This window comes from Macaca nemestrina, chromosome 4, assembly GCF_043159975.1.
Source record: "Macaca nemestrina isolate mMacNem1 chromosome 4, mMacNem.hap1, whole genome shotgun sequence".
NCBI lineage: Eukaryota > Metazoa > Chordata > Mammalia > Primates > Cercopithecidae > Macaca > Macaca nemestrina.
The window spans coordinates 76,591,184-76,615,372 of NC_092128.1; the positions used below are offsets into that span (position 1 = coordinate 76,591,184).

The 24,189-nt window shown below is 48.3% G+C and overlaps 2 protein-coding genes and 1 long non-coding RNA gene across 5 annotated transcripts in view; 1 reads left to right on the plus strand and 2 right to left on the minus strand.

Moving 5' to 3' along the window:
• LOC105475550 (distal-less homeobox 6) overlaps positions 1-4,955 on the plus strand; it is a 5,512-nt gene extending 557 nt beyond the window's left edge. Inside the window, exons 1-3 of the mRNA XM_011730908.2 lie at positions 1-299; positions 1,561-1,754; positions 3,696-4,955. The exon at positions 1-299 is cut by the window's left edge and continues 557 nt beyond it. Coding sequence (XP_011729210.2) covers positions 1-299; positions 1,561-1,754; positions 3,696-3,947 — 745 coding nt within the window. The 3' untranslated portion in view covers positions 3,948-4,955. The remainder of the gene's footprint in view (positions 300-1,560; positions 1,755-3,695) is intronic.
• LOC105475551 (uncharacterized) overlaps positions 1-6,013 on the minus strand; it is a 58,168-nt gene extending 52,155 nt beyond the window's left edge. The window contains exon 1 of one of the 2 annotated variants that reach the window (XR_983445.3): positions 5,780-6,013. This is a non-coding gene — a long non-coding RNA (uncharacterized lncRNA). Of the gene's footprint in view, positions 1-244; positions 370-5,779 lie in introns of those variants that run through there. The other variant, XR_011622164.1, reaches the window with a different exon arrangement.
• A 6,773-nt stretch (positions 6,014-12,786) lies between these two features.
• Positions 12,787-18,781, minus strand: LOC105475552 (distal-less homeobox 5). 2 transcript variants are annotated; one of them, XM_011730910.2, is made up of 3 exons: positions 18,195-18,781; positions 16,130-16,314; positions 12,787-13,593 (listed from the first exon to the last, which is right to left on the minus strand). In XM_011730910.2, the coding sequence occupies exons 1-3, from the start codon at positions 18,547-18,549 to the stop codon at positions 13,414-13,416; spliced, it is 720 nt and encodes a 239-aa protein (XP_011729212.1). In that variant the 5' UTR covers positions 18,550-18,781; the 3' UTR covers positions 12,787-13,413. The 2 variants fall into 2 exon arrangements, with proteins under 2 accessions (XP_011729212.1, XP_011729211.1); XM_011730909.2 differs by lacking the exon at positions 12,787-13,593 and adding an exon at positions 13,945-15,008.
• Between the last annotated feature and the right edge of the window lie 5,408 nt (positions 18,782-24,189).

Below are 24,189 nucleotides of genomic sequence, written 5' to 3' on the forward strand. Positions count from 1 at the left end.
GCCGCCGCCGCCGCCGCCGCCGCAGCCGCACTCGCAGCAGAGCTCCCCGGCCATGGCAGGCGCGCACTACCCTCTGCACTGCCTGCACTCGGCGGCGGCGGCGGCGGCGGCCGGCTCGCACCACCACCACCACCACCAGCACCACCACCACGGCTCGCCCTACGCGTCGGGCGGAGGGAACTCCTACAACCACCGCTCGCTCGCCGCCTACCCCTACATGAGCCACTCGCAGCACAGCCCTTACCTCCAGTCCTACCACAACAGCAGCGCAGCCGCCCAGACGCGAGGGGACGACACAGGTGAGAGGCCGCTGGGGCAGCTCGCTTCTCCCGCCTCCCGACTGCCCCCTACCCCGCCCGCCCCGTTCACTTCCTCGACGCCCGGGCCTCCGCCGCCCCCTCCCCCAGGCGGCCCCGCGCGCCCTTGGCCGGGCCCCGTGCGCGCCCGCTCGCCTGGCGCCTGCCTGCCGGCCTCTCCCAGCCTGGCCCCTTCCCGCTGCCGCGGACCCTCAGCTTCCTTGCGGCGCTGAGCGGCCAGCCTCGCTCTCCTGCCTCCGACGCGCATTTTGGGCTGAGTCCCCGGCCCGGCGCAGGCTTCGCTAGACGAGTTGGTCCACACTGCGCTCTCCAGCCTACTGGGTCTGTGCGCCCTTTTCCTTGCTCCTTCCCTCCAGGCTGTAACCCACATTTGACCCGGCTGGGGACATTTCTGTGCCGGAACTGGGGAGCGTGTTTTGCTTCCCAGCCCACGCTGGGCAGGCAGTGGCCTACTTTGCGTGGAGAGCCCCGTGCGCCTCAGTGACTCGGAGGGAAACTGGCGTGGCCTTCGCTCTGGTTAAACTAGTAACAATCAGGCTCTTTCCAGTGGGCTTTAAAGTGTCCCTCACCTTCATCCCTAACCGGGCCCCCTGTCTAGATTTTCGCTACAGTGTTGGCTGCTCCTTTGTTCGTGGAGGCGAAGCAAAGAACGCCGGGCTAATGGTTCTCAGCATCCGAGGGGGACAAAGTTGCCGTGAGAGGCGCAGCCTGCTCGTGGGCTGGTCTGAGCTGTTGGTTGTGTTTTGTTTGGGGATTTGGTCCTCCTGATGAGAGTCATTTCAAACATGCAGAGGATGCTCGATGCACTGAGCTTGAAGCTGGTGACATCAAGTCAACTGGCCGCGTAAACACCTGGGTGGCTCAAGCACAGCTTCAGGTACTGTTAAGCCAGGCACAGGGGCCCCGCTTCGCCCGGAGAGCTGCTGTCTTGCTGCTCTGCGCACACCAGAGAGCCTCCGGCACCGCCTCCACTGCGGCAAAGCGGGCTGTTTGTCTGAGAGCCTCTGGCACTCCCTTGGCCCAGACACTGCACAATGTTAGGGCCAGGGACTGGGTCAAGGAGATTACGCAGACGCTGGGAGCACACGAGTAGAGTGGACCAAGAGAGGTAGGGGCATCATAGGGATTTTTCGAGGTAACCCTTATTGGGCTTTGGGGAAACTCGTTGCAGGCCAGGCCAGGAGCAGGGAAATGGCAGCAGTGGCCTCCCGGGTGACCGCTCCTCTGTGTTATTTGCTTGCAGATCAACAAAAAACTACAGTGATTGAAAACGGGGAAATCAGGTTCAATGGAAAAGGGAAAAAGATTCGGAAGCCTCGGACCATTTATTCCAGCCTGCAGCTCCAGGCTTTAAACCATCGCTTTCAGCAGACACAGTATCTGGCCCTTCCAGAGAGAGCCGAACTGGCAGCTTCCTTAGGACTGACACAAACACAGGTAATTCCCGACAAGCCCAAGTATCCCTGAAATACTGGTCCCGCTTGCAGATCGAGCAGGGAGCGCATCAGGAGGAATTGTTGGCCTAGTCAACCAAGGATGGAAGGAGCTTAATGACAAATGCCTTTTGCTCCAGTTATGCACTTTCCTGGGACAACACAGTTTGGAATGAATGACCTGGTATTGAATACTGGATTGGATTTGCACATCCTCCCAACCCTCGGCGACCCCACCCCAGCCTAGAATCCTTTTGTGACCAAACTCATAATTCAATTGAGTCTTATTCCAGAGCAGAACAACATGAAAGAGAACAAACATTTAGGAGAAAAAGGTTTACAGACCAGGAGGCAGAATAAGGTTCAACTTTTTTAAGGATCCTTTTGTAGGCCCTGGGAACTAATAAGGTTTTCAACTCATTGACACAGAAAGAAAACTTGTGAAATGAACTAAGAAAAAACAAAGTAGGCATAGGTTCCAATGAGGTTTAGTAAAGGCACCAAAGTGCAATCTATTTATCCTAGGAGTGGCAAGGTGGGTTTTTCTGAAGATTTCCCTAAGCACAGTGGTTAAGTCATCTGGGTGACAGGCTGATGTGGTCTGAGCTGTCTCCCTGGAGCCCAGGACTTGGGTGTAGTGGCAGAGTTGGAGATCAAAAAGAAATGTTACCAAAATTGTAACAGGTGAAGCCACAGTTAAGTACAGTTACTGAAGTTCTCCCATCCTACTAATATGAAAGCCATAAAAGGCATTTCAGATTTCACAAGAAGGAGCTTAGGTGAGTATATTAGGACCCTGGTCAAAAAGCCAGGCTGCAATCACCTGCAGTTTTGTTGATTAATTTACCTAGATGGAGTAGGCCTTATCTGATGTAGGTAATCTTCAGCAAGGGGACCTCAGGTTTTATGAGACTATTGCTGGAGACTGATTGTGTGTTGACTTAAGACAGTTGTTCCTTAAGCTGTTCTTTTTCAATTTAGCCTGTTTCCTCTTTCCATATTGCTATTCATATATTTGGGGTTTGATATGAAAGGATTCCGGCTATTCAGTGGCTTGTATGCCTCTTGAAAAAGTAGATTCCTATGACTAGGGAATTTTAAAGGTAAAGGAAGCTGCACCATAAAATTTCCTTCTTCAAATAAAGTAGATCTGAAATGTTGGCCTAGATATGCTCCCATCCCAGATATCTCAATTCACGTTTAATTTTCAGAAGTCCTTTGACTTTTAGTTACTATACTAACAATCATGTGATGATCATTGACCACAGTTTGACTAGGCAACATACAAAATAGGGAATGAAGGAGCTGCAATCCTTAATCCCTGCAAGATTATGGGGATATATTTATGTCTGGAGAAAAATGCTTCATGTATAATCTATGGCATATGCAATATATGCATAGATATATTGAAGGCATTTAGTTATAAATGTATACGCTTTAATCTTTTCAGTCATTTGCTCCCTGTGCCTGTATAGAGATACCAGCTTTTGGGTATCTCTACGCATGTACAGGAAGCAAACGACTATGTGAAAATAGTCATTTTACATAGACTAAATGTAAAAACACAAGACTTTCAGAGGAGGTGCATTCAATTGAATGACTTTGATTTGAAAGGGCTCCTTTTAAAAATCTTTCTTTAGGCTTCGGACCTGGTCATCTCATTCAGTTTTGTCTTATTTATACTGTTGTTTTAAACACCTAGGCTAGCATGCAATTCTAGCATTACAATAACTTTCAGTGTCCAGGCAAAATACCTAGTAGGTTGGAGGAAGTGGGAGTGTAAGAGGCTAGAAAGAGGTGGAAGGAGGCGGGGACTTGGCTTGTAGGCATTGGCGGTGGTTGTTTTTTGTTTTAAACTTTTCTAATATTGCTTCCAAACCCCCAAGTGATGCTAGAGGCACTGGTTTGATGTTTATGGGCCTAATGATTGCTGCATTTCTTGCAGGTGAAGATATGGTTTCAGAACAAACGCTCTAAGTTTAAGAAACTGCTGAAGCAGGGCAGTAATCCTCATGAGAGCGACCCCCTCCAGGGCTCTGCGGCCCTGTCGCCGCGCTCGCCAGCGCTGCCTCCAGTCTGGGACGTTTCTGCCTCGGCCAAGGGTGTCAGTATGCCCCCCAACAGCTACATGCCTGGCTATTCTCACTGGTACTCCTCTCCACACCAGGACACGATGCAGAGACCACAGATGATGTGAGTTGTCCAAGGGAACACCCTAGGGAAACGTCTGAACAAGGAAAAGAGGATCCGGGACCTGCTTGTATCTGCGAAAAGGAGCCGAAGGAGCAGGCTTAGGAGAGCTCATAAATGTGGCGAGAAGCCGACTAGGCTTCTCTCCCTCTCTCTTTCTCTCCCTCTCCTTTCTTTTCACTGCTTCTTCCTTTCCTCCATTCCTTCTTTCTTTCCTTTTCCTTTCTACCTTTCTTTTCTTTTTCCCTTTCCACTTTTTTTTCTCATTTACCTTCTCTCTTGAGCAATGTCAGTAATTAATCTTGCATCTCAGAGAGAGAGAAAGAGTGTGTGTGAGAGAGAAACTGGTTTCTATGCCAGCACTCCTGAAACCCTTTACCGTAAGGATATTTTCTCTTACCCCTTGGGATCCAGGCTCTGAGCCTCTTCTTCTCTTTGGGAGTATCCATCAAAATGACTTTTTTTTTTAAACAGATTTTCCCCCAACCAGAAGAATCTGCACAAACATGGCAGCGTTTTTACTTGTTTAATGAGTTTAAGACATTACATGATGAAAGAGAAGCATTTTGGACTCCTGCATTTTTATTTACCATTCCCAGACTGACAAGAAAAAGAAAAATCCTCACATAACAGCCCTTCTCTAAAGAAAAAGGAAAAAGTGGCTGTAAGATTAGAACATTGCTACAAAGGGAATGCTGCATGTTTTATCAAAATGCAATGACCAGGAATGATGGCTGATTAAAAAAACAAAACAAAAACCACTCTTTCCCCACTCCACCCCCCAGAACCCTGAACTGGAATCCGGAAAGACGGAGGAAATAATCAAAATTGCCATTCTATTGCTTTGACACCTTTACTAGGTGAATTGGTGGCATTCACAAAGCTAATAGGGACATTTATATCAAGAAACATTTCTGTATATATTGTTGAATTTTAGTTGTACATATACTTTGTATGTTTTTGTCTTCTTTCATATATGGAGTAAAAGCCACAAAACGCTAAGAGTGTCTTGTATATTTCTCTCTGTGTGTGTCTCTGTCCCTCTCTTTCCTCCCTCCTCCCTCACTTCCCTTCCCCCCATTATATTTTCTATCACCCTTAAAAAAATTCCTATTTCCTAATATGGGAAGTTATATATATATATATGTGTGTGTGTGTGTATGTGTGTGTGTGTATGTGTGTGTGTGTATATATATATATATGAACATCAAGTGCCTGCAAAGATGTCAGTTTGCACTACTAGCCTTTGTCTTAGGTAGTTTAACATTAACCATGGATGTTCTCTCAGCTTTCTTTACATATTATGTTTTTATTGTAATTTCTACACATTTATCTACTTTTAAACATTAGAATTACCTATCCTCAAGTTAACTTCTAGACATCACAGTAGTTTCTAGTGCTGAAACTGAGTATTCTCCTTTCTCTTTTCCCAGCCAAAATAATACAGCCATATTTGTCTTTGGATGCAATTTTTAAAAACATAGAAATGAAAAAAGTGAGAGTAGAGTGCACAATTATGCCTACTTAATGTTTAAAACCCATTGCCAGCTAGCTAGGTAGGAAAATGCACTATCCTGGATGAAATACATCCTTCCGATCTTGGGGAAAGCACAGAAATAATGAAAATGAAAAGTCCTTCCGTCATACAAGCAGGAAGCCCCATACTGCGAGAATTAATGGCTACAGACCTGGGCATCCTTCAAATTATGAACCTTGAAACCACTGAGCCATTTATCAGAAGTCAATAGAGATACTCAGAGTGCTCCATATAATGACAGCGACATACAGTCGTGCAAAAGGACAGTCACTATAATTAGACACAAAGCAAAGACTACTTACCAATATACCCGTTCCTTTTTTTGTTGAGCAACTTCCACGCTCAGTCAGTCTTCAGAATGGTTTAAAACCGATCAGTCTTGTCATTTTCTAGCATTCGCATTGTTACATTAGGAAAAATGTTTTCTTTTCTTTTTTCCCCCTTCCTACTGTGAAACTTTGGGTTCGTAGCTCCCCAGGATCAATTCTGAACAAAGCCTCCAGCTGCAGTGCCATCCAATTTGAAGCAGACATTGGGGACAATTTAAGGTTTTTATCCACAAGAAGGTTTTTTTCCATTCTCTTAAATGCAGCCATAATTAGAGTAATTTTTCATGTAGCCCGCTGATTACAGCGTTTTTACCGTCAAAGATAATTACCTGTAATTTTCTTCCACTTTTAATACTAAAAAGCCATCTTTATTTAGATTCAGGAACAGGAAAGGCGAAACAAAAGAGGGAAATTATTCTGTTATTCATACACAAATTGCAGAGACGTAGGACCTAAAATTGAAAATTAACCAAAATTATAATGCTGAAAAGAATGGAAGAGGCTGCAGAAGTACAGCTGGTAGTGGGGCTTTGCTGAATTATTCAAATTACGTTAGGGAGAAAGCTACCATACATCGAAACCAACACTAATTTTTCTTTAAAAAAATTTCACCAGATACATGCCAAACCACTGTGAGTGCATAACATTCTGAAACTCGGCAAATGCATGTTGACATATTCGAGGTGTTGTCATGATGCATTTGTATCGATCTGTTTATCTCTTAACAGGAGTTTAATTAAGCAAGAAATTCTGCCAAGTAGTTCCCCCAGACTGCCCTTGGAACTGGGCTTTCTCTGGATCCTCTGAAACTCAAGGGTTAATATGTTCACTCTTTAGAATGTATTGACCCTATGGTAAGCGGATTCCCGAGGGAGGGATTGGTAGGAGGGGCGTGGGCGAAAGGCATCGCCCAGTGGTGGTGCCTACTACGCCTCCCCACGTTCGAACTTCTCCAGAGGTTGCAGAGTTCGAGTTGTGGAGCCTAGTTCTGACCGTATTTCCTATTTAAAAAGAGAGAAAGTGGGGGAGAGAGAGAACAATAGCTGGGGGTGGGGTAGAGGAGGAAGGGAATGAAGGGAACGATTTCTCTTTGGCACCAATAAACATCTCATTATCTTTTGACACAACTTAGTCAAAAGGTTTCTGCCGCCGGAGAAAGGCCTTTTTGCACTGGGATGGAAAGCCAAAGATTTCTCAGGCACTTAACATCTCTAGTTGCTTACAACGTCTACAGGGTCAGGAAACAGCGTCATCTATAGATAGAACAGCACGGCTTCTTGCTGGAGTCTTCCTTGGTGCGTTCCTAAATTTGGGTTTTCGATCTCCCCAGCTTGGTTCTGCGTCTCAGCCAATCATGCCCCTCCAACCCCAAGGTCGCAGCGTTTGTGCTCCGCGGGCAGTAACTCCAAGACCCGCATAGCCTCCTCCCACCCCCACCGCCCCGACACACCAGCTTGAGGCAAAGACCCTGAAAAGCAGCCTCGAAGGGGTTCAGAGGCCAGTTATTTCGGAAACCTTCCCCCAAGGGGAGGAAAGATTTCGAAGGGGCTACACCGTCCAGAGATCCATCAGACTACACCTGCCTTTGCAAATGTCCGCATACCTGTGGTTCTAAAGGAGCCCCATCGCGAGCTCCGTTTGATAATCTTGTCGCCTCAAAATCTAAAATCACGGCCACATGTAAAGCCCTCTCTGGATTCACCTAGGATTAGCTGTGAATAATAATTCTTAAATAGATTTTAGCTTGGAATCTCCAGCCGAGTCTTTCCACACCTTATAGAAACATGGTACTTTTCGCAGGCTCCAGTCACAAGCTGCACCAAATACATCAACAACATAGAAAACAAGAAAGACAAATCGAATACTTAAGGATCCCATTCTCATTCGCATCCTTTCACTCAACAGAACAACAGCCCTTTTACTGTTAAAGGGGATAAAAGGTCAGCACAGAGAAATCTATAAAGCAAAGTTGTAGCCCATGATAAATTACAACGGCAACATGTATCTTGGAAACGGTGAGAAGAGAAATAAGAACTGTTCCTTGAAGTATGCAAGAAATAAAAACTTACCATTAGTGAATATCTCTTAAGCAATGATCAGGGTCTAGAAATCTATACTGAACCGAAGCACAGGAGAATATTTTTCTGAGTCTCAGGGCAGAAGCTCTTTCTCTATATTCTTGGTTGAGTGAGCACATCCAGGTGTGAAATTGTTTGCACACCCCAGCACCTCTTATATTGCCAGCAAAATTAGCTGTTATTACTGTCACTGTTTAGTGATGGTTAGCGTGGTACAAAAAAAAAAAAAAAAAAAAAAAAAAACTGCTGTAATCAAGACCTGGCGCATCTTTGCAAATTACAGATAATTGTAAACGTCCAGATTATGATAATAGCATCCTAATCCAGCCTGCAATATAATTATTACAGAGTGTTACATCTGAAACTGTCCAGTAGGGCTAATTCAGCCATTATTTAGACCCTATTTTTGCACTGCAAATGGGTTGCTGAGTTGAAAATGTACGATTGTAATTTCACAGGGCACTCAATGAGTAATGGTATAGGAAGAGGAAAATACAAAAGTGAAATGTGAACAGTAGCGATCAAATCAAACCCTGAAGGACAAAAGACTGTTTGATTCATATGGAAAAAGAAGAGCAAGAATTAAGAAAATAGCAAATCAGTGGTCTGAAGCATTTCATGTCCAAATCTTCAATAGTGCAGGGCTGATGTGTTTGCAAGGGCAGCTGCATCTGCTGCTTTCTGGAGTCTAAAATAATTTTTCTTTTTCTTTTTTTTTTTCCAACCCCCTGTCTTTTATTCCCCCTTCTCTCTCCAGAAACATTTTCCTGTTTTAAAAAGGTGTCCCTCCCCCAAAGCAAAGAACATTTGTCAGTTTCACCATTGTTTCCACAAAATCACCTCAGAGTGTGCCTGTCACTTGTTTATGAACATTTTCTTAAATGAAATTGCTGTCTCTCTTGTTATCCAAGTAAAATGCCCTTGGGCACTTGTGTTTCTGCCCTCTGTCTTCATTCTCTTTCAGCATGAACTAAGTCATAGAATCCTAGATGATATTAGCAGAAAACATATTAAATGCTGCTAATTAAATATAGCCAGCTGGGAAGCTGTCTTCTCCAGTAGGCTTGGCTGGCTATTGGTTTTAATCCTATCATTAACTTTTATTAATTAACACCCCTCCACCATATAAACCAGTCCAGCTGCTTCCTTTGCTACCTGTCACCAATGTGCTAAAATGAGCAAGGTCAATCTTATTAAAATATAGGAGGACCAAAGAAGGAGGGAGTTAGAGCAAGAGAGGGAGAGAGAGGCTGGAGAGAGGCTGGGGGACTATGCTGGTCCCAGAGTCAAAGAGCTCTAGGGGTTCAAGCTGTTGCTTCCCGGAGGATGAACCCTGCCCTAGTGGAGGGTTCTGGAGTCTAGTTCTGGTTCCTGGTGGGGACCTCCTAGTCAAAGATACCTAAAGCCCGTTTATCCCCAGGAGCTCAATTTTCCCACCATGAATACAGAGAATTTCCTAGGCATCTTTTCTAGCCTCCAGGCCAATGTGCGTCGACTCTCCCTCCTCCCACCACTTCACAGACCCAGGAGCTGCCCAACCAGGGCCACCCTGCAGGGTGGCAAGCAGGCTTCCTAGCTCTTGTGAATTTAAGGGCAATAATGAAATGTCCCCTGTTTAGTGACCCCTGTTTATAGATGAAAGTTGAGTCCATATCCTGCTCTTCCTCCGCCCCTCTTCCCTGACCTTGCAAATGGCAAGTGGCAGAAATAGTCCTGGATGACAATAAGCTTCCATTGGCAGGTTTCTGTCTTCTCGGTTAGCGAGAGAGAGAGAGAGAAAAGCTTTTAAAATATATCATAGCTTGGAAACTGTTTACTGCCCTTTACCCTCACGCACTTCTTAAAAAAAAAAAAAAATACGCTACACTGCATGGTGAAGATTCCACAGAGAATCCTTACCGAAACTAGGAGAGAGGGAGAGTATGTGTGTAGAATGATGTTATGAAGCCATTTTTTTTCCTTCCTGTGGTGAAAGGTCGTAATGTGTGGTATTTCACGGTTTTATATAAATCTTGGTTTAGGATGTGGAACAGACTCAATAATACATGTGCTTTTGGCAAAGAGACTCCTTCGGATCCCATAAATCAGAAGTAAATAAGAAGTCCAAGTGAACAAAAGAGCAGGAATATTTAATTGATGCAAAACAGGACTCTCATCTGCTTTAAAGAGAGGTTCATGTAAATTCCCTTAGTTCCTATCTTCATGGTAAGAGCCCGACATATAAAACAGGTTATTACATTACAGCCGGCAGCCTTGGGTGATTGAAAGGAAAGGCTCCCCACCCCCAACACACACACACACACACACACACACACACGCGCGCGCGCGCGCAATAGATACAATGTATACTTTCTGCCCTGAGGAATCGAAAGCCTGTCAGATGCAACAGAAAACGCCGAGGGTGGGGGGAAAGAGACAGGGCTGCGTAGAAAATATTTAACCAATCCCACATGCGCCACCGCTATTTGGGCTATTTTTAAGGCCCAGAGTTCGCTGCGACTGGGCTGAGGTTGAAAAAAACCAAGCACTGTGTGCAAAGACCGCGGGCAACCTGGGAACGCAAGCCGAGGCCGAGAGCAAGCTGCAGCGCCCCCTCCCCAAGCTCCGGAGCGGCGGGAGCCTCTACTGGCTACTGTGGGAGGGGGTGCTTAAGGGTGGAGGAGCTGGGTGACCGCAGGCGGATCCGCCGGCGTGGCGAGCTTCCCAGAGGTGCCCGAGGGCGTCTGCCCTCTGGGTGTGCCTCCAGGGAGGGCTAGAGAGCTCTAGGTTGGCAAGATACCAGTGACCAGTGGGAGGCGCGCGATCCAAGGGGTTGCAGGGATGGGGCGGAAAGGAGGGGTGGTTGGGTAGCCTAAAGGTCCCTCTCCCAGAATACAAGGAAGCGCTAAGAAGGAGGATGTGGGGGCAGAGTTCCTGCAGGCATCCCGGGCTCTTCGGGCTGGAGAGCTCAGGAGACTGAGCGGTGTCAAGGCTGGAGTGAGCTATAGGGCGCGCTGGGAGGAGGTGAGCGCAGCCTGGCTTTGGCGCGCTGTGGGTGACTCCCTGGACTGCGCGGCCAGGACGCCGCGAGCGGTGGGGCGTCCGGTGGGATCAAAGGAACCAGAGGAGGCCAGCCGACGCGTCTGGGATTGTGGGATAAGGGGCGGGAGAGACGAGATTGACATGGGCGGGGAGATCCTGGCCTGGCCTGTGTCACCGGAGGGGGTTGTGTGCGTTTGTGTCTTTGTGCGGATCAACGCGCACCGGCCTGAGGCCGAACCCTGGGTGGATCCCAGTGTGAGTGGACAGGCTCCCGGGTGGGTGCTCCGACGGGAGGGAGAGAGAGCAAGTGAGATCAAGGGCAGCGAGGTCTGCGGGTTTGTGTGTGTGTGTGTCTCAGGCCCTGTGGCTCAGCACTGGAGCCGCCTGGCACCCACAGGAATGCGGCTTCTCTCGGATCCCCAGGCCGCCCCTTGTCCCACAAGGAGGTGGCCGCCAGGAAAAAGGGGGGAAAAAGGGCAGAAATCCGCCTAGCCCAACCCGAGTCTCAAACAAAGGCCAACTTATCTGATCTCTTACAGGAGGGCTCAGGAGGCGGTCTGGGCACCGAGGAATCGCGCTGGCCCTGACCGCATGCCCCAGCCTTTCTGGGGTTTGTGAGGAGCTCTGAAGATGAGGGTGAGGTGTTGGAAGTAAGGGGTGGGGAGTGTGAAGACGCCCACTGAAAAAAGCATTAATCTTGGAAGAGACTTGATTTCGTTTTGGGAGCACTAGACTGAGAGCTAGGCAAGTGGAAACCGGAAGGGGCAGGCAGAGGGGTCACCCAGTGCGATGTCAAGAGTGGGGCCGGCCGGTCTGGGAATATGCTGGGGAGTGGAGCACGTTTATATTCGACGTAGGAAAAACAATGGAGAGGAAGAGAAGGTGGAAGGGAGGACAAGGGAGAGAAACATCACATAGATATTTTTAGACTTTGCTGAAGATCTGTTATTTTTACATCCTTGGGCGCAGGACTGCAGGGAGTTAAATTCCCCTGAGAGAATCCCCATGGTGCCAGGGAAAGCCCGCTGCAGACTGGTTTACCAGAATATTTTTGTCCACAGCTCCCAGACCAAGCTAAAAAATAAAAACCGCACGAGAGAAGAGGCCTTTGCGAGTGGAAGAAGTGAGGTTAGCACAAGGGAAGGAATCTTGAAACCAAGTCTGTGTCTGCGCGGCGTTGGGCTGGGCCACCTAGCAATGAGGCTTTAGTGATCTTAACTACAAGCAGCCTCAAAGCTAGGGTGGAGGAGTGGTCATTTAAAAAGAGCTTCCCTCTGTCTCTAGAAGAATCAAACCCTCCCTTCCCTCAGCTCGGCCGCGCCCGGTGAATGGGGATGAGGAAGTGATCCCCCTTCTTTTCCACCAGTAATGGGGCTGGGGAGATGATAGGGACAGCTGGAAAACTATCTGCCCTCTTTGTGTGCATAAAGGAAAACCGTATGTTCCAAGAACATTCTTGCTACTCTTAGGCAGCCAGTAGGTGACAAATATTGGAGGTGTGCAGTGGGTGCGCCCCCACCCCCAACCTTCCCAAACACGCACCCCTTGGCAGGGAGAGGCGTCCGCGCAGGGGAAAGCCCGGCGCTGGCACACCGCGAGCGCGGGTTTCTCCCAGTCCGAGTCGCCAGAAATAAAGCGCTAGCTCTCGGTGTAATGGAAACTCCCGAAATCCTTGCAAGCAAAGAAAGAAAAGTACGAAGTGGATATCTTCATCTCTTCCCCAATCCCCCTATTCTCTGTGAGCGCAGAAAACAAAATGGGACACCCTTTGGCTTTCCCCACCTCACCTCCCCCCCCCCCCCGCACCCCGCCGCAAACCTTCCTATTGCCACCTCTTCCCCGCACCCAATGCTCCTTCCGAGAAAGTACGGCTGGAGCGGATTGGGGAGACGGAAATATTGAGTCGCGGTCGCTCTGGAGTTGGGGGTGCGGGAGGAGGAGGGGTCCACAGGCCAGGCTGCCGGGCGTAGTGCTACCTCGGAGCCAGGCTGCGGGGTATGTCTGAAGAGTGGCCAAAATATTGATTCCTCCAAGAAGCAAGCTGTTCCACACTGGCGGGCCTGGTAACTCTTCTAGAAAAAAAATAAAGGAGAAGAGAAAGAAAAAAATAAAGGAGATGGAAGGGAGGTAGGGAGAGAAGAGGAGGAGGAGGCAGGCAGAGAGAGAGAAACATGCAGGTAAGGTAAATTCCCCTCAGGGCACATAGCGTGCCTTTTCAGGTCTAGTCTCCCAACCCTGGAAGAGCCTTCTCAGAAATCCCCAGCGACAGGATATAATTTTTATGCTCTAATCTACCCCCACTTTAAGAAGGTTCTTTTGTCACATTTATTGCTGCTGACTTCCTAGCTGTAAAATATTTCACATGCATCTTGTAATTTCCAACGCAACATTTTCCTTCGTATCCTAAGGAGAGTCAGGCCCACTGAAGGACAGTCAGACAGAAAGAGACCTACAATTCAGGCCTGGATCTTTAGGCGCAGTGCGTAGTTCTGGTCATACTGTTGATATTTACATGCAGGAGTGCAAGAAGAAGGAAGGGACACAGGGCACAGCTGCAGCAACTCCTTTCTCTCTGTCCCAAAGAAGGCTTCCCAAAGGAGAAATCCTCGTAAACAGATTCCATTTTGCATCATTTAGAGCCTGTTTTGCCACTGTTTTAGGTAAAAGCAAAGCAGAGGAAGCTCCTTCCTGAAAAAAGGAAGGAGGGAAGGGAAATATTAAGAATATTATCTCACACAAAATGAAATCAACACAGTGTCACAATGCTTTCCATTCCTTCCTTTCCCCAACCCTGAAGTTCCCTCTTCACCGTATCTACAATGTTTTCATCTCTCAAAAAGAGCTGATACATTTATAATCATACTCCAGAGTCCAAGGTTTTATCATTTGCCATGCTCCAAACATTTTAGATTTTTTAAAAATGTAAAAGGTGTGAGGTAGGATTTTTCTTTTCGTTTTCTCATCTCTGGAAACTCCCTTTGAAGGGTAATTTGTCTAATTGCTCTGCCACTACACAGAGGCTGATGATGGGTGGGGGCGCTTCTCCAACGTAATTGCTTTGAGCTTAGAATTCAGAGGGGTTATTGAGGGATTTCTGTTGCCTTCTAACTCACATACAGGGTGAGAGGGATGTATTTTTATTTCAGCATAACCTTCTACCTGAAACAATTTGGAGTTAATTTTATCTAAAGGTTTTTTTTGTGTGTGTGGCTAAGCAAACACACACACACACATACACACAAAGTATAGCATTGAACATATACACATATACAGTCTGCATGCATGCAGCCCCGACTTTTCTTTTTTGCCTTGTTGGATCTCTGTAGAGCTTGTCCTTCTTTAGTTGCCTTCAATAAAACTTCACTAGCCAGTTATCAGAGGGGTAGAATCAAGTATTTTTCAGAAACAATCCGCTTTTCATGGTCGAAATAATTTTATTTATCCAGAATATACAGTTTAATTCCTCTATCTACACTTATTTACATGGCTAAAATGACATTGAAAAAAGTCTTTTGAAAAGTTGAGGTCATAGATTTCAAGGCACCATTGAAAGTGTCCACAGTTGCGCAAAAAAAAGTCCTCTGTAAAAAAAGGGGGGGGGTCCTTTGAAACGCAATAACTTACATGCAAAAAAAAAAAAAAAAAAAAGCTTTACACATGAATCTTTTTGTTTCAGTTTTCTGAACTTCCCCATATGAATTCCTTTCTTTATGATTTTCTAGAAGAGCAAAACACAGTAGTCCCAAAAAAGAGAGTAAGAGAGAGCAGCCCATCTAATAGAGTGTCCCGGAGGCCAGCGCCAGCGGGTGCTGTAAGGAGCCAGGTGGCGGCAGGTGGGAACTGATTGAGCTGGCTGCACTTGTGTACCAGGATGCAGAGTTCTCCAGGTAGCTGGACGCTGGGGACTGGTTGGAGGTCGGAGGGTGGGCATGAGGGTGGTGGCTGAGCGAGCGGGACGAGCCCTGGGGCTCCCACACCGCTGGAGACTGCGGCGAGTTACACGCCATTGGGTCGCTGGAGCTGGGACTGTGCTCCGGGGGCATCTCCCCGTTTTTCATGATCTTCTTGATCTTGGATCTTTTGTTCTGAAACCAGATTTTCACCTGAGTTGGGGAACAAAGGCACACGTTACCGGGACACTCAGAGGTCGCCCGCGCCTTCCCCGGGGCGACGACTGGAGGCATCTTCGGGCCCCTGGGCGGCCCAGCCCTGCCTGGCGTCTCCCCGCCGCTTGCGGCCTATGGCCAAGAAGCTATGCCTGAGGCAAACCATGGAGCTCTGGCCACAGAGGGCGCCCTGGCCGGCTCGGTGCGCCCCGGCCCAGTGAGACCACGACCCCAAGGCTTGTCTTTTGTTTGGGCTGGGGGTGGGTGGCGCGAGCGCGGCGGCTGTGCGCCCGAGTGTCCGCGGCGGCGGCGTGACTCGTGTAAGCCTGCGCAAGACGCGCGGAACGCGGCGAAGGTCTCCAAAACAATCGCGGGAGCCCGGCGGGGAAGGGGCGTGGGGCGGGGTACGCGCGCCTGTGGTGAGGAAAAGGAGCGAGCTCCCAACCTCCCGTCCTACTCCCTTCACTCCCTCTGCAGCTCAGAGAGGCCAGAATCTGACTGCAGCTCTTGGTGGCGACTCGAACGTTCTTTATTGCTTCCGTAGGCCCCAGCTGGGTTGGAGGAGTAAAGGGAATGGGACAATCCAGGAAGACTTCCCCCCGTACAATAGCGCCCCCCACCTCGCGACCCTCAGGCGGCCGTGGCCTGAAGCTCCCATAGGCTCAGGGCACGGTCCTTCAGTTTCTCCGCTCCAGGCGACGTTCTCAGCCTTTTCTTAGCCTGAGACCACTGCGAGGACACCAAGCCCTGCTCACCCCGAGGAGGCACTACATTGTTAAGAAAACCAGATAGCTTCTCAAGGTTGCAAAGCCGCTCTAAAAATAACCCCCCGCTTGCTTTCAACCCCAGAAATTGACCCCCGAGCTCCGGAGGCCCGATGCGGGGTGGGGGCGGCGGCCGCGGTTAAGTGGGAGGTATCTCCAGACCGCTGATGAATCCCATCCCCACCGTCTCAAGGCCTGGCTCGCGGAGGGAAAAGCATAGGGGCTGGTGTCTTTGTGTCTGTTAGTTTCTCACGGGTACTTTTGAAACCGCTCCAGTCCCATCGAGACTGAACCGTGCGACCCAACCAGACCTGCAGCTCAGGCAGGTCTAGTGCATGGCAGCGGCGTATTTACCTGTGTTTGTGTCAATCCCAGCGAGGCGGCCAGCTCGGCGCGTTCTGGCAAGGCGAGGTACTGAGTCTTCTGAAACCTTCTCTGTAACGCGGCCAGCTGAAAGCTGGAATAAATAGTCCTGGGTTTACGAACTTTCTTTGGTTTGCCATTCACCATTCTCACCTCGGGCTCGGCCACTTCTTTCTCTAAATAATCAAAACAGACTCAGTTAAAGCTTGTCACCAAACAATGCCCTTTTTGCGGAAGGGCCTCAAATAGAGTCCTAGAGTTTCTTACCACGCAGTCTTCACTCTTTGCTCGTATCACCATCACCTTTGCTTTTCAAGACCGCGATAAATATGCTCCTCCCCCAAATATGGAAAAGCGCGGTAGCCTCTGATTAATTCCTACTCTGTTCATTCAGATAGTTTGTGTACAGCGTTTCCTACAACACAGCTTTCTCCTTGGCATCTGGGATTCAGCTCTTGCGGTGGTTCCTCCTTCTCCCGGACTTGTTTTTACGCCCACCCTATGCTCCCCCGCGTTTCCGAGACAAAAACACCAGCCCCTCCCGGGGCTTCAAGGAGGCAGCCCTGGGCCGTGACCCCGCTTCTGTCGGCGTCTGTTCGGGCGCCCGCAGAAGCCAGACGCTTGGGCAGGGAAGACGCTAACTGAGGTCTCCAAAGTTCAAATACCCACAAGCAAACTATGCTCCTTCACTTCAGCAGCAAGCGGTCGGGGCCGCAGCAGACAGAGGGCCGATTATGCAGCCCCCATAATCTCACTGCAGATCTGCGAGGGCACAGATGTGTCTGGTTTCTTTTACAAATAGACTTAATATGTTCTTGGTAAAAACACACACACACACACACACACACACACACACACACACACACAAAACTTCCACTTATGCACGAAATACAGAAAGAGTGAAAGAAACGAAGACGCCTCAACCCGGGGCTCTCTTTTAAAGTTCAGCAAGAGTCACACATTGAGAAGGAACCGGTGGGGTGTTTTTGTAGGAAAGGGGCGGCAGGTCAGGACGAGATTCTCACTGTCATGAGTATGGCTTTGGGCGGGAGAGGGAGGGATTGCCAAACTCGTGTTGTACAAACGTGCCCTGGGGCTACAACTCCCCTTCCTCAAAAGTACCACCCCTCTGGAACTGGCGGAGAACCTCTCCAGGGTGTGTGTGCGTGTGTGTGTGTGTCAAGTTCCAGGGAGAAGTGTGGAGAATGAGGGCTGTGGTTTCAATTCTGCCAGACTAGGGGATGCTAATATTAGCAGGATTATTAATGTGCTGGTGGGAAGAGATCAAACCTTACCAGTAAAACCTATCCGCCGAGCCTCATGCCTCTCTCTTACCGCCCAAGCTCACTAACCCTCTTAAACTTTCTAAGTTTCAAAGTGGACGAAAAAGGAGGAGGGAAAGACACATTTTGGGGGCCTATGGAGAGAGAAAAAAAAATGTCCTACAACGTGACCCCTCAGCAACCTTCCTCCACCTTTAAATGGCTTTTTGTTTTTGGAAATGCCTGGATAAACCGCAAAGCTCTCGGCGCGCTCTTCTCTGGCTGGCTACAACTCCTTAACCCCCCACCCCCACCCAGCGTGCTCAGGGCACCCGCACCGTGCTAGCTTGTGGCGGCTCTCAAACTAATCCTGACTGAGTCTTTGAGGCAGCCTTCTACTCCCACTCGCACCAACCCAGCACGCTTACCAAAATTCCCAACAACTAACCTCCTCTTTATTACGCAAACGCCAGGGGCTGCTTGATTCTTTCTTCTCTCCACCCCTATCCCCTTTCCAGCCTAGCCGGCTTCCTGGCCGGGCAAGCTGGGAATTCAGCGAATGAAGGGCCGGAGGGGAGAGACGCTAGTTCGAACCTCCACAGGGCTCTCCTGCTAAGAATCCCTAAAATGCTGGCCGGAGAAACTCTCTTTGTCGGAGGGTCTGAGTCCTACTCCCTTCTGCCGGTGCGCCCCCACTGCAGTGAACCGCTGTGACCCCCAATCTACCACCCCATCTCGCGCCCCCAGCGTCCTAGTCCCCCTGTATCTGCCCAGCCTGTCCCCTGTCCATGTACCTGGCTGGTTGGTGGCGCTTGGGATGCGGTTGTAGGCGCCGCCGTACTGGTGGTAGGAGCTGGCGTAGCTATAGTCGGCATAAGCTTTGGCTGGGTAGCTCCCGGCGGAGCCGTTCACGCCGTGATACTGATACTGGTAGGGGTTGAGCGCTTTGCCATAGGAAGCCGAGGTAGGAGAGCAGTAGCCGTGCGGGGCTCCCCCCGTAGGACTGTAGTAGTCAGAATCGGTAGCTGACGACTCGGGCAAAGTTGGCGATTCCTGAGAAGGATGGTGCATAGCTGCGGACGTCTGGAACGGAGCTTGGAAGTCGCCGGATCGGATGCTGGGGACCCTTCTGTCAAACACTCCTGTCATCGCTCACGGGCGGCGGCAGCGGCTGTGCTTGCTGTTGTGGCGGCGGCGGCTGCCCGAGTTGGCTGTGGGGCTGCTCTGGTCTAAGCAGACATGGCTGTGGGAGCGAGGGAGGAGGAGGAAGAGGAGGAGGAGAGAAGGAGGAGGCGGCGGCCGCGGCGAGGAGGAGGCTGGGAGTCTTGGAGTCTCTGTCTCCGGCCGGCTGACTGCTGGCTGAGGCGCAGCACTGCCTTGGTTAAATCCTTAATTGCGCGCTTACGCACAGCGGGGTGGATCTGGTTCTATTGGCCAGGGCCTCGGGAGCAGCAGTAACACCCTAACTCGTCCAACTAGTTTTAGCACAACAAAGCATTGCTTAAAAAGGGAGTGGGGGTACGGAGGGGGTGTGTGTGTTTGTGTGTGTGTGCGCCCGCGCCCTTGTGTGTGTTTTTGCTTGTTGTGGAGTGGGGAGGGGTCTCAGTCAATCTGTTTTTAGTAAATTCCAAAGACATCGCAGAAGCCCCAGCACAAGGCTCTGTGATGTCTGGGGACAATGTGTTCCAATCAGAAGTCTCAAAAGTGCACATGTTTTGGGAATGAGGTGGGCGACCATCTTTCCTTGCTCCCCACTACCCCGCCCCCGTGGGCTGCACTAAAGGCCAGTGTAGAATTAAATACTGATACTGAAATAGGGAGTCAAGGTGCAGGGAGTGTGTGTGTGGGGGGATGTAGAATGGAGGCAAGAAAGAAGGGAAACAGCATTTTTTTTTTAAGAGGCGTGTTCGCAAGCAAGTTGTAACTTACATGTTTTGAAAATTTGCTCTTTGGGGAAAGAGGCAACTTCCTTTGCAGGAGATGAGTGTGTCCCGGACGCGGGCTGGATAGGAATGCCCAAGAATGCACAATGTCCATTAAGTCGGTGAATGGCAGAGAGAGTTCCTGCAGCCCAAAGTCCTTAACATGATTTTAAAAAATTACTGTCTTAAAGAAATATAACTTAAGGAAGCCCAAATCCTCGTTGCTGGTTTGCAAGAAGAGCCAAATAGCTCCACTTCTGTTTAATATTTTCATCTATTTTCAAGCCATTGGAATAAAGAGTCTTTAACTATGTTCAGTGGCCAAAAACTCCTGCAAAGGTGAATGGATCCATGTATAACCCGCCATGCCTCCAGGAAAGAATGGGAAAGTCTCAGAAGTGGGGAAGGAGACAAGGATCAAAGCCTTTGCAAAGTCAGATGATGCTCATTGATTTCCCCCTCCTGGCTCCATGGATGTGGCACTCGAGGCCCAGTCTCTCCATTCCCCAGACCCGGATTTCTGTACCCTCTCCCCTTTATTTCCTGCTGCAAAGACATCCTACTTAGCTCCTGTGCAAGGGAGAAAAGGATTCAAGAATCATTCAGTTGGTACACGAGGTCTAAACTTTGCTCTTCAGGAAGGTGCTATCCTTGTTCTAGTCGTGATCCAGCGGGGAGTTTAGAAATTCAACATAAAAGTCTCTCCCAATCCCCGTTGTTACTCCCCTCAAATAGTCAACTCCGGGGAGTGGATCCTGATTTGGGGCCTTCCTGTATCTTCCTTTACGGGGTCCAAGACCGGCAACCTGGGAGTTCCACTGGATATCTAGGGTTATCTGGCCTCCCCTCCGTTTTCCCTCCTACCGAAGAAGAAAGCGTCTGTGTTAGTTGTGTCTAGTATTAGTTTAGCCTTACTTGGGGTGTGGAGCCACTCGGCCCCAAACAGGCCGACAGGTAGAGGTAGGGTGTCTGGAACTCAGAGCAAGATACAGCCCCGCTCAGGAACTCCAAAGCAGAGCTGCCGCGCGTGCACCAGCTCCCTGCCTTTGCGGTCTGGACTGCACACACACACAAAACGCAGCTATTGTCGCAGTTCCTTTTGGGGGAAACTTCAGTGCCGGGAGACTGGCGCCCAGCTGCATTCTCTTTCTCCCCCTGGCCCGAGTCACGAGCTTTTGGGCCTGGGCTGCCCTGGGCTTCTCTGAGGTGGACTTTAGAGTAAACAGAACCGCAACTGCCAGTCAGCCGTGACTCGGCGCTGTCGATTACCGACAGGCTGTTAACCGTCTGGACGTAGGCTGTGAGGAGCTAAAGAACAGCAGGGAAACATGGGGCTGCGGTCCTGGGCTCTGCTCTGCAGAAGTTATCGGTGCCAATCGAATCATCTGACACACACCCTGCCATTATTTACAGGAATCGCTTCCCCAGATCAATGCCAAGGACAGTTCAAAGCATCTCCCGGCAAAGACAAGTGGGCAGGGAGCCAGGCCTCCCTTCCTCCGGTCCCCTATCTTTGACACTTTTGGTTAAATAGAGATTTGAGTTACCACATGGTTATACTGAACAGGGTGTTCCTAGCAATGCCCTTACACCTTGCTGAGATGGTAGATTCTAACCAGGATGGGATTGGAAGCTGCAGAATTGGGGCAAAATTTAGAAGTTCGGGATCCGATTGAAAATAATGTTACAATATCAAATTAGTTCTAGACCTTGCTAAATTTTACCCCCCCCCAAAACCCCGCGGTCAAAATGGGCATTCTTTCCCATATTTCATAAAAGACAAAAAGGAGTGGGGCGGGAGGGAAGAATTTTTCTTTGTTTCGGTTCCTAAAGCGTTGGCTCTCACGCAGACTTGAGCCATTCTTCTTCTGGGTGAGACCAAATCTGGATGTGTCTCTACAGGTCCAGAGCCTCAACTTTCTTGATTTTGTTCCTCTTTTCTAGGTTGACCCCACTCCCCACTCCACCCCTTCCTTAAAGGCAGCCTGGAGGAAGAGGAAGCACTAAGTTAAAAGCAGCGGAGGGTCTGTTCACAATACAGTTTTATTTAACTTCACAATATAGACATTGTAGCTCTGTGCACTACCGGCTCCTCTGCGGGCCTGTCTGCGGCTTCGGACCCACGCTCAGGACATACACCGGCCGGTATCCCGGCTCTCGAAGTAGCAAACTTTTGCTGGTGGTGTGAGGTAGTTCTCACACTAGGGCCTCCAGCTTTGTCCTAAGGCCAGAGGGCTGGACGCTATTGCCTCTCAAAATCCACCGACAAATCCAGCCGTGGTGAAACAACCCCACGGCATCAAACTCTTCCAGCGGTGCGCTTCCCGCTGAGACACGCAGGAAGAATGTAAGTAATTTTATCTTTTAGTAGCCGAAATCTGCAAAGGGAGGGAAGGGGAAGTAGCGGAGGGAACCCTAAGGTAAGTGCAAGTCTTTACCACGAGCGCCACCCAGTGTCCTCGAGCAACATTGCGTAAATGGCAAACGCCAAGCTCGGTTACCGCCGGACACGAACCGGTTCTTCGTGTTAGAGTTCACTCCCAGGTGGCTTGCTTTCTCTGTACTTCCAATACATCTTTCTCTCAATTCCCATCCCCTTTCCTTTCCTTCTTGCACATTCATACTTTTCCTTCCTCCTCCCACCGGCTCACCTTTTTCTGGGTCACCTTTTTTTTGGTGCCCCCTGCCCCATCCCTCAATTCTTGGGTGTAAGGCGCTCCTTCAATGTCCCCACCTGGGGTGACTCTCCTTTCCTAGCCTTTTTTTTTTTTTTTTTTTTTTTTTTGACAGAGTCTTGCTTTGTCGCTCAGGCTGGAGTGCAGTGGTGTGATCTTGGCTCACTGCAACCTCTGCCTCCCGGGTTCAAGCGATTCTCGTGCCTCAGCTTCCTGAGTAGCTAGGATTACAGGCACCCGCCACCACGCCCGCCTAATTTTTGTACTTTTAGTAGTGGCAGGGTTTCACCATGTTGGCCAGGCTGGTCTCGAACTCCTGACCTCAAGTGATCCACACAACTTGGCCTCCCAGAGGGCTAGGATTACAGACTGAGCCACCGCCCCCGGCTGCCTTTCCTAGACATTTGTGAAGAAGCAGGCCCTCCTTTAGTTGGATGAGGTGCTTGGGAAGCTTTCAGTCGTTCACTACTATGGGCTGAAAAGAGTGCCACTGAGTTTGCAGGGAGAGAGCCATGGAAGGGGGTGGGGTAGCAGAAAATTTTAATGACAGCATTTACTCAACTTTCTCCATGTAGCCTATCTGGAAATCTATTTACTCATAGAAGTGCCAACAGTAGAACATCTTTTCTTTTGGGCTTGAAACTGAGAAAGTTCAGTGCAGTTGAAAATATTTAATTTATGAAGTTAAGATATTTTTAATATGGAAACTTTCATTTATATAAAACATGGTACACATCAATTGGATGTGCATAATTCAAGTATATAAAGGACCCCTCAATATGATGCTAGTATTGTATAGGCACACTTGATATAAAAAGCACTTTTTGACTTTATCAGTAGAATACTTACTCTTTAAAAGTCCAGTTTTGGGGGTGAGGTTTATTTTTCTTTTTATTTGCACTGCTTTATCCATTTATCTGTCCAGTGAAAAATGCTCTCAGAGCAATTCACTCTTATCATGATCCATTTAGAGTACTTTTCATCCCAGAACTCTCAAACACAACAAAACTGGTTAAGTCATACATTTTGTAGAGGTAGACCTGAGTAATCATTTTATTACAATGGAGCTGCAGTTATCTTTGAGCTGGGGCACTAAGGTCATTTAATAACTTAAGGTAACAGCTCTGAAATATTCAGTGTGATATTTGTATAGGAAAAGCACATTTCTTTGAACTAGGGTGAGATGAAAAGATAGGAGTTATGATTGCAAAAGTAGCAAAGGCTTTCAAAAATATCACAAGTTGTCGGTCATTGGTTTTGGCAATGCAACTGAATGGCCTTTGTCTCCCAATAGAGGGCTAGGCACACTGACTTGGATCTAGCATTCAGAGGTGGTTCATCTGAGTTAGGAAAACCAATTAATTCCCCATGTAGGTTGAAAGTTCTTCCCATGCTTTTATGAGGCTGAACTAACTAAGCCCAAGCTAAAATGTTTGGGAGCCCATATAAATCAACAGTGAGCTTATCTAGGGAGGGAGAAGAGGGAAAGTGGGTGTGAAGGGTAACAGGATAAATAGAAAAAAGGTTTCCTCCCATGCTGAAATTAATTATAATATCCCCTTGCCCTCAAGAAAAATGTGTTTGGAGTTAAAGAGCATCCCCAACAAAGTAAATCTCAAAGGATTCACTAGTAGGCAATTATATAAATATTCTGAATAAATTAAAAATCCCCAGAGGGAAAAACTATTTTCCACTTAATTCCAACCTAATAAGATTTTTGGTTTATTTCCAAATGATAGGGCAGATCATAGACTTCTACACGTTTTGTTTTTATAATTAAGACATTAAAATATGTTTATTCATTTAACTTAAACATAACTAGCTAGGAAAAGGCCTTAAGTATCCACTCAAATCTATTCTCTATGAGACGAATTTAATATACCACAGCTGAAAACACTTCAAGTTCATCTAAATAGGAAGTAAATGGGATTATATTATTATATGGCTTTGCAAACTGAAATTGAGGCATATTCTTCATCCCAAATTCGGATTTCATCTTCTTGAAAGGAAGGTTTGGCTGTGGTACTATTTACAAAACCTTTAGTCTTCTTAAAGATATATAAATATTCTAAATTCTAAAAATACCCCCTGTGGAGTTAAAAGAAAAGTAATTGACAGACAGGAATTCAGAGCAATGATCCAGCTCTGGCAAGGAAATAGCAAGAGTGAAGCTTCAGTCATCTTTAATAACA

Bases quoted from the DNA above. Each gene is read 5' to 3' on its own strand.
- LOC105475552 (XM_011730909.2), bottom strand. From the start codon at position 18,549: ATGACAGGAGTGTTTGACAGAAGGGTCCCCAGCATCCGATCCGGCGAC. The intron at 16,315-18,194 runs GTACATGGACAG...TTGATTATTTAG, and splicing joins AAGCGCCACCAACCAGCCAG to AGAAAGAAGTGGCCGAGCCC. The intron at 15,009-16,129 runs GTAAATACGCCG...TCCCCAACTCAG, and splicing joins TGGGATTGACACAAACACAG to GTGAAAATCTGGTTTCAGAA.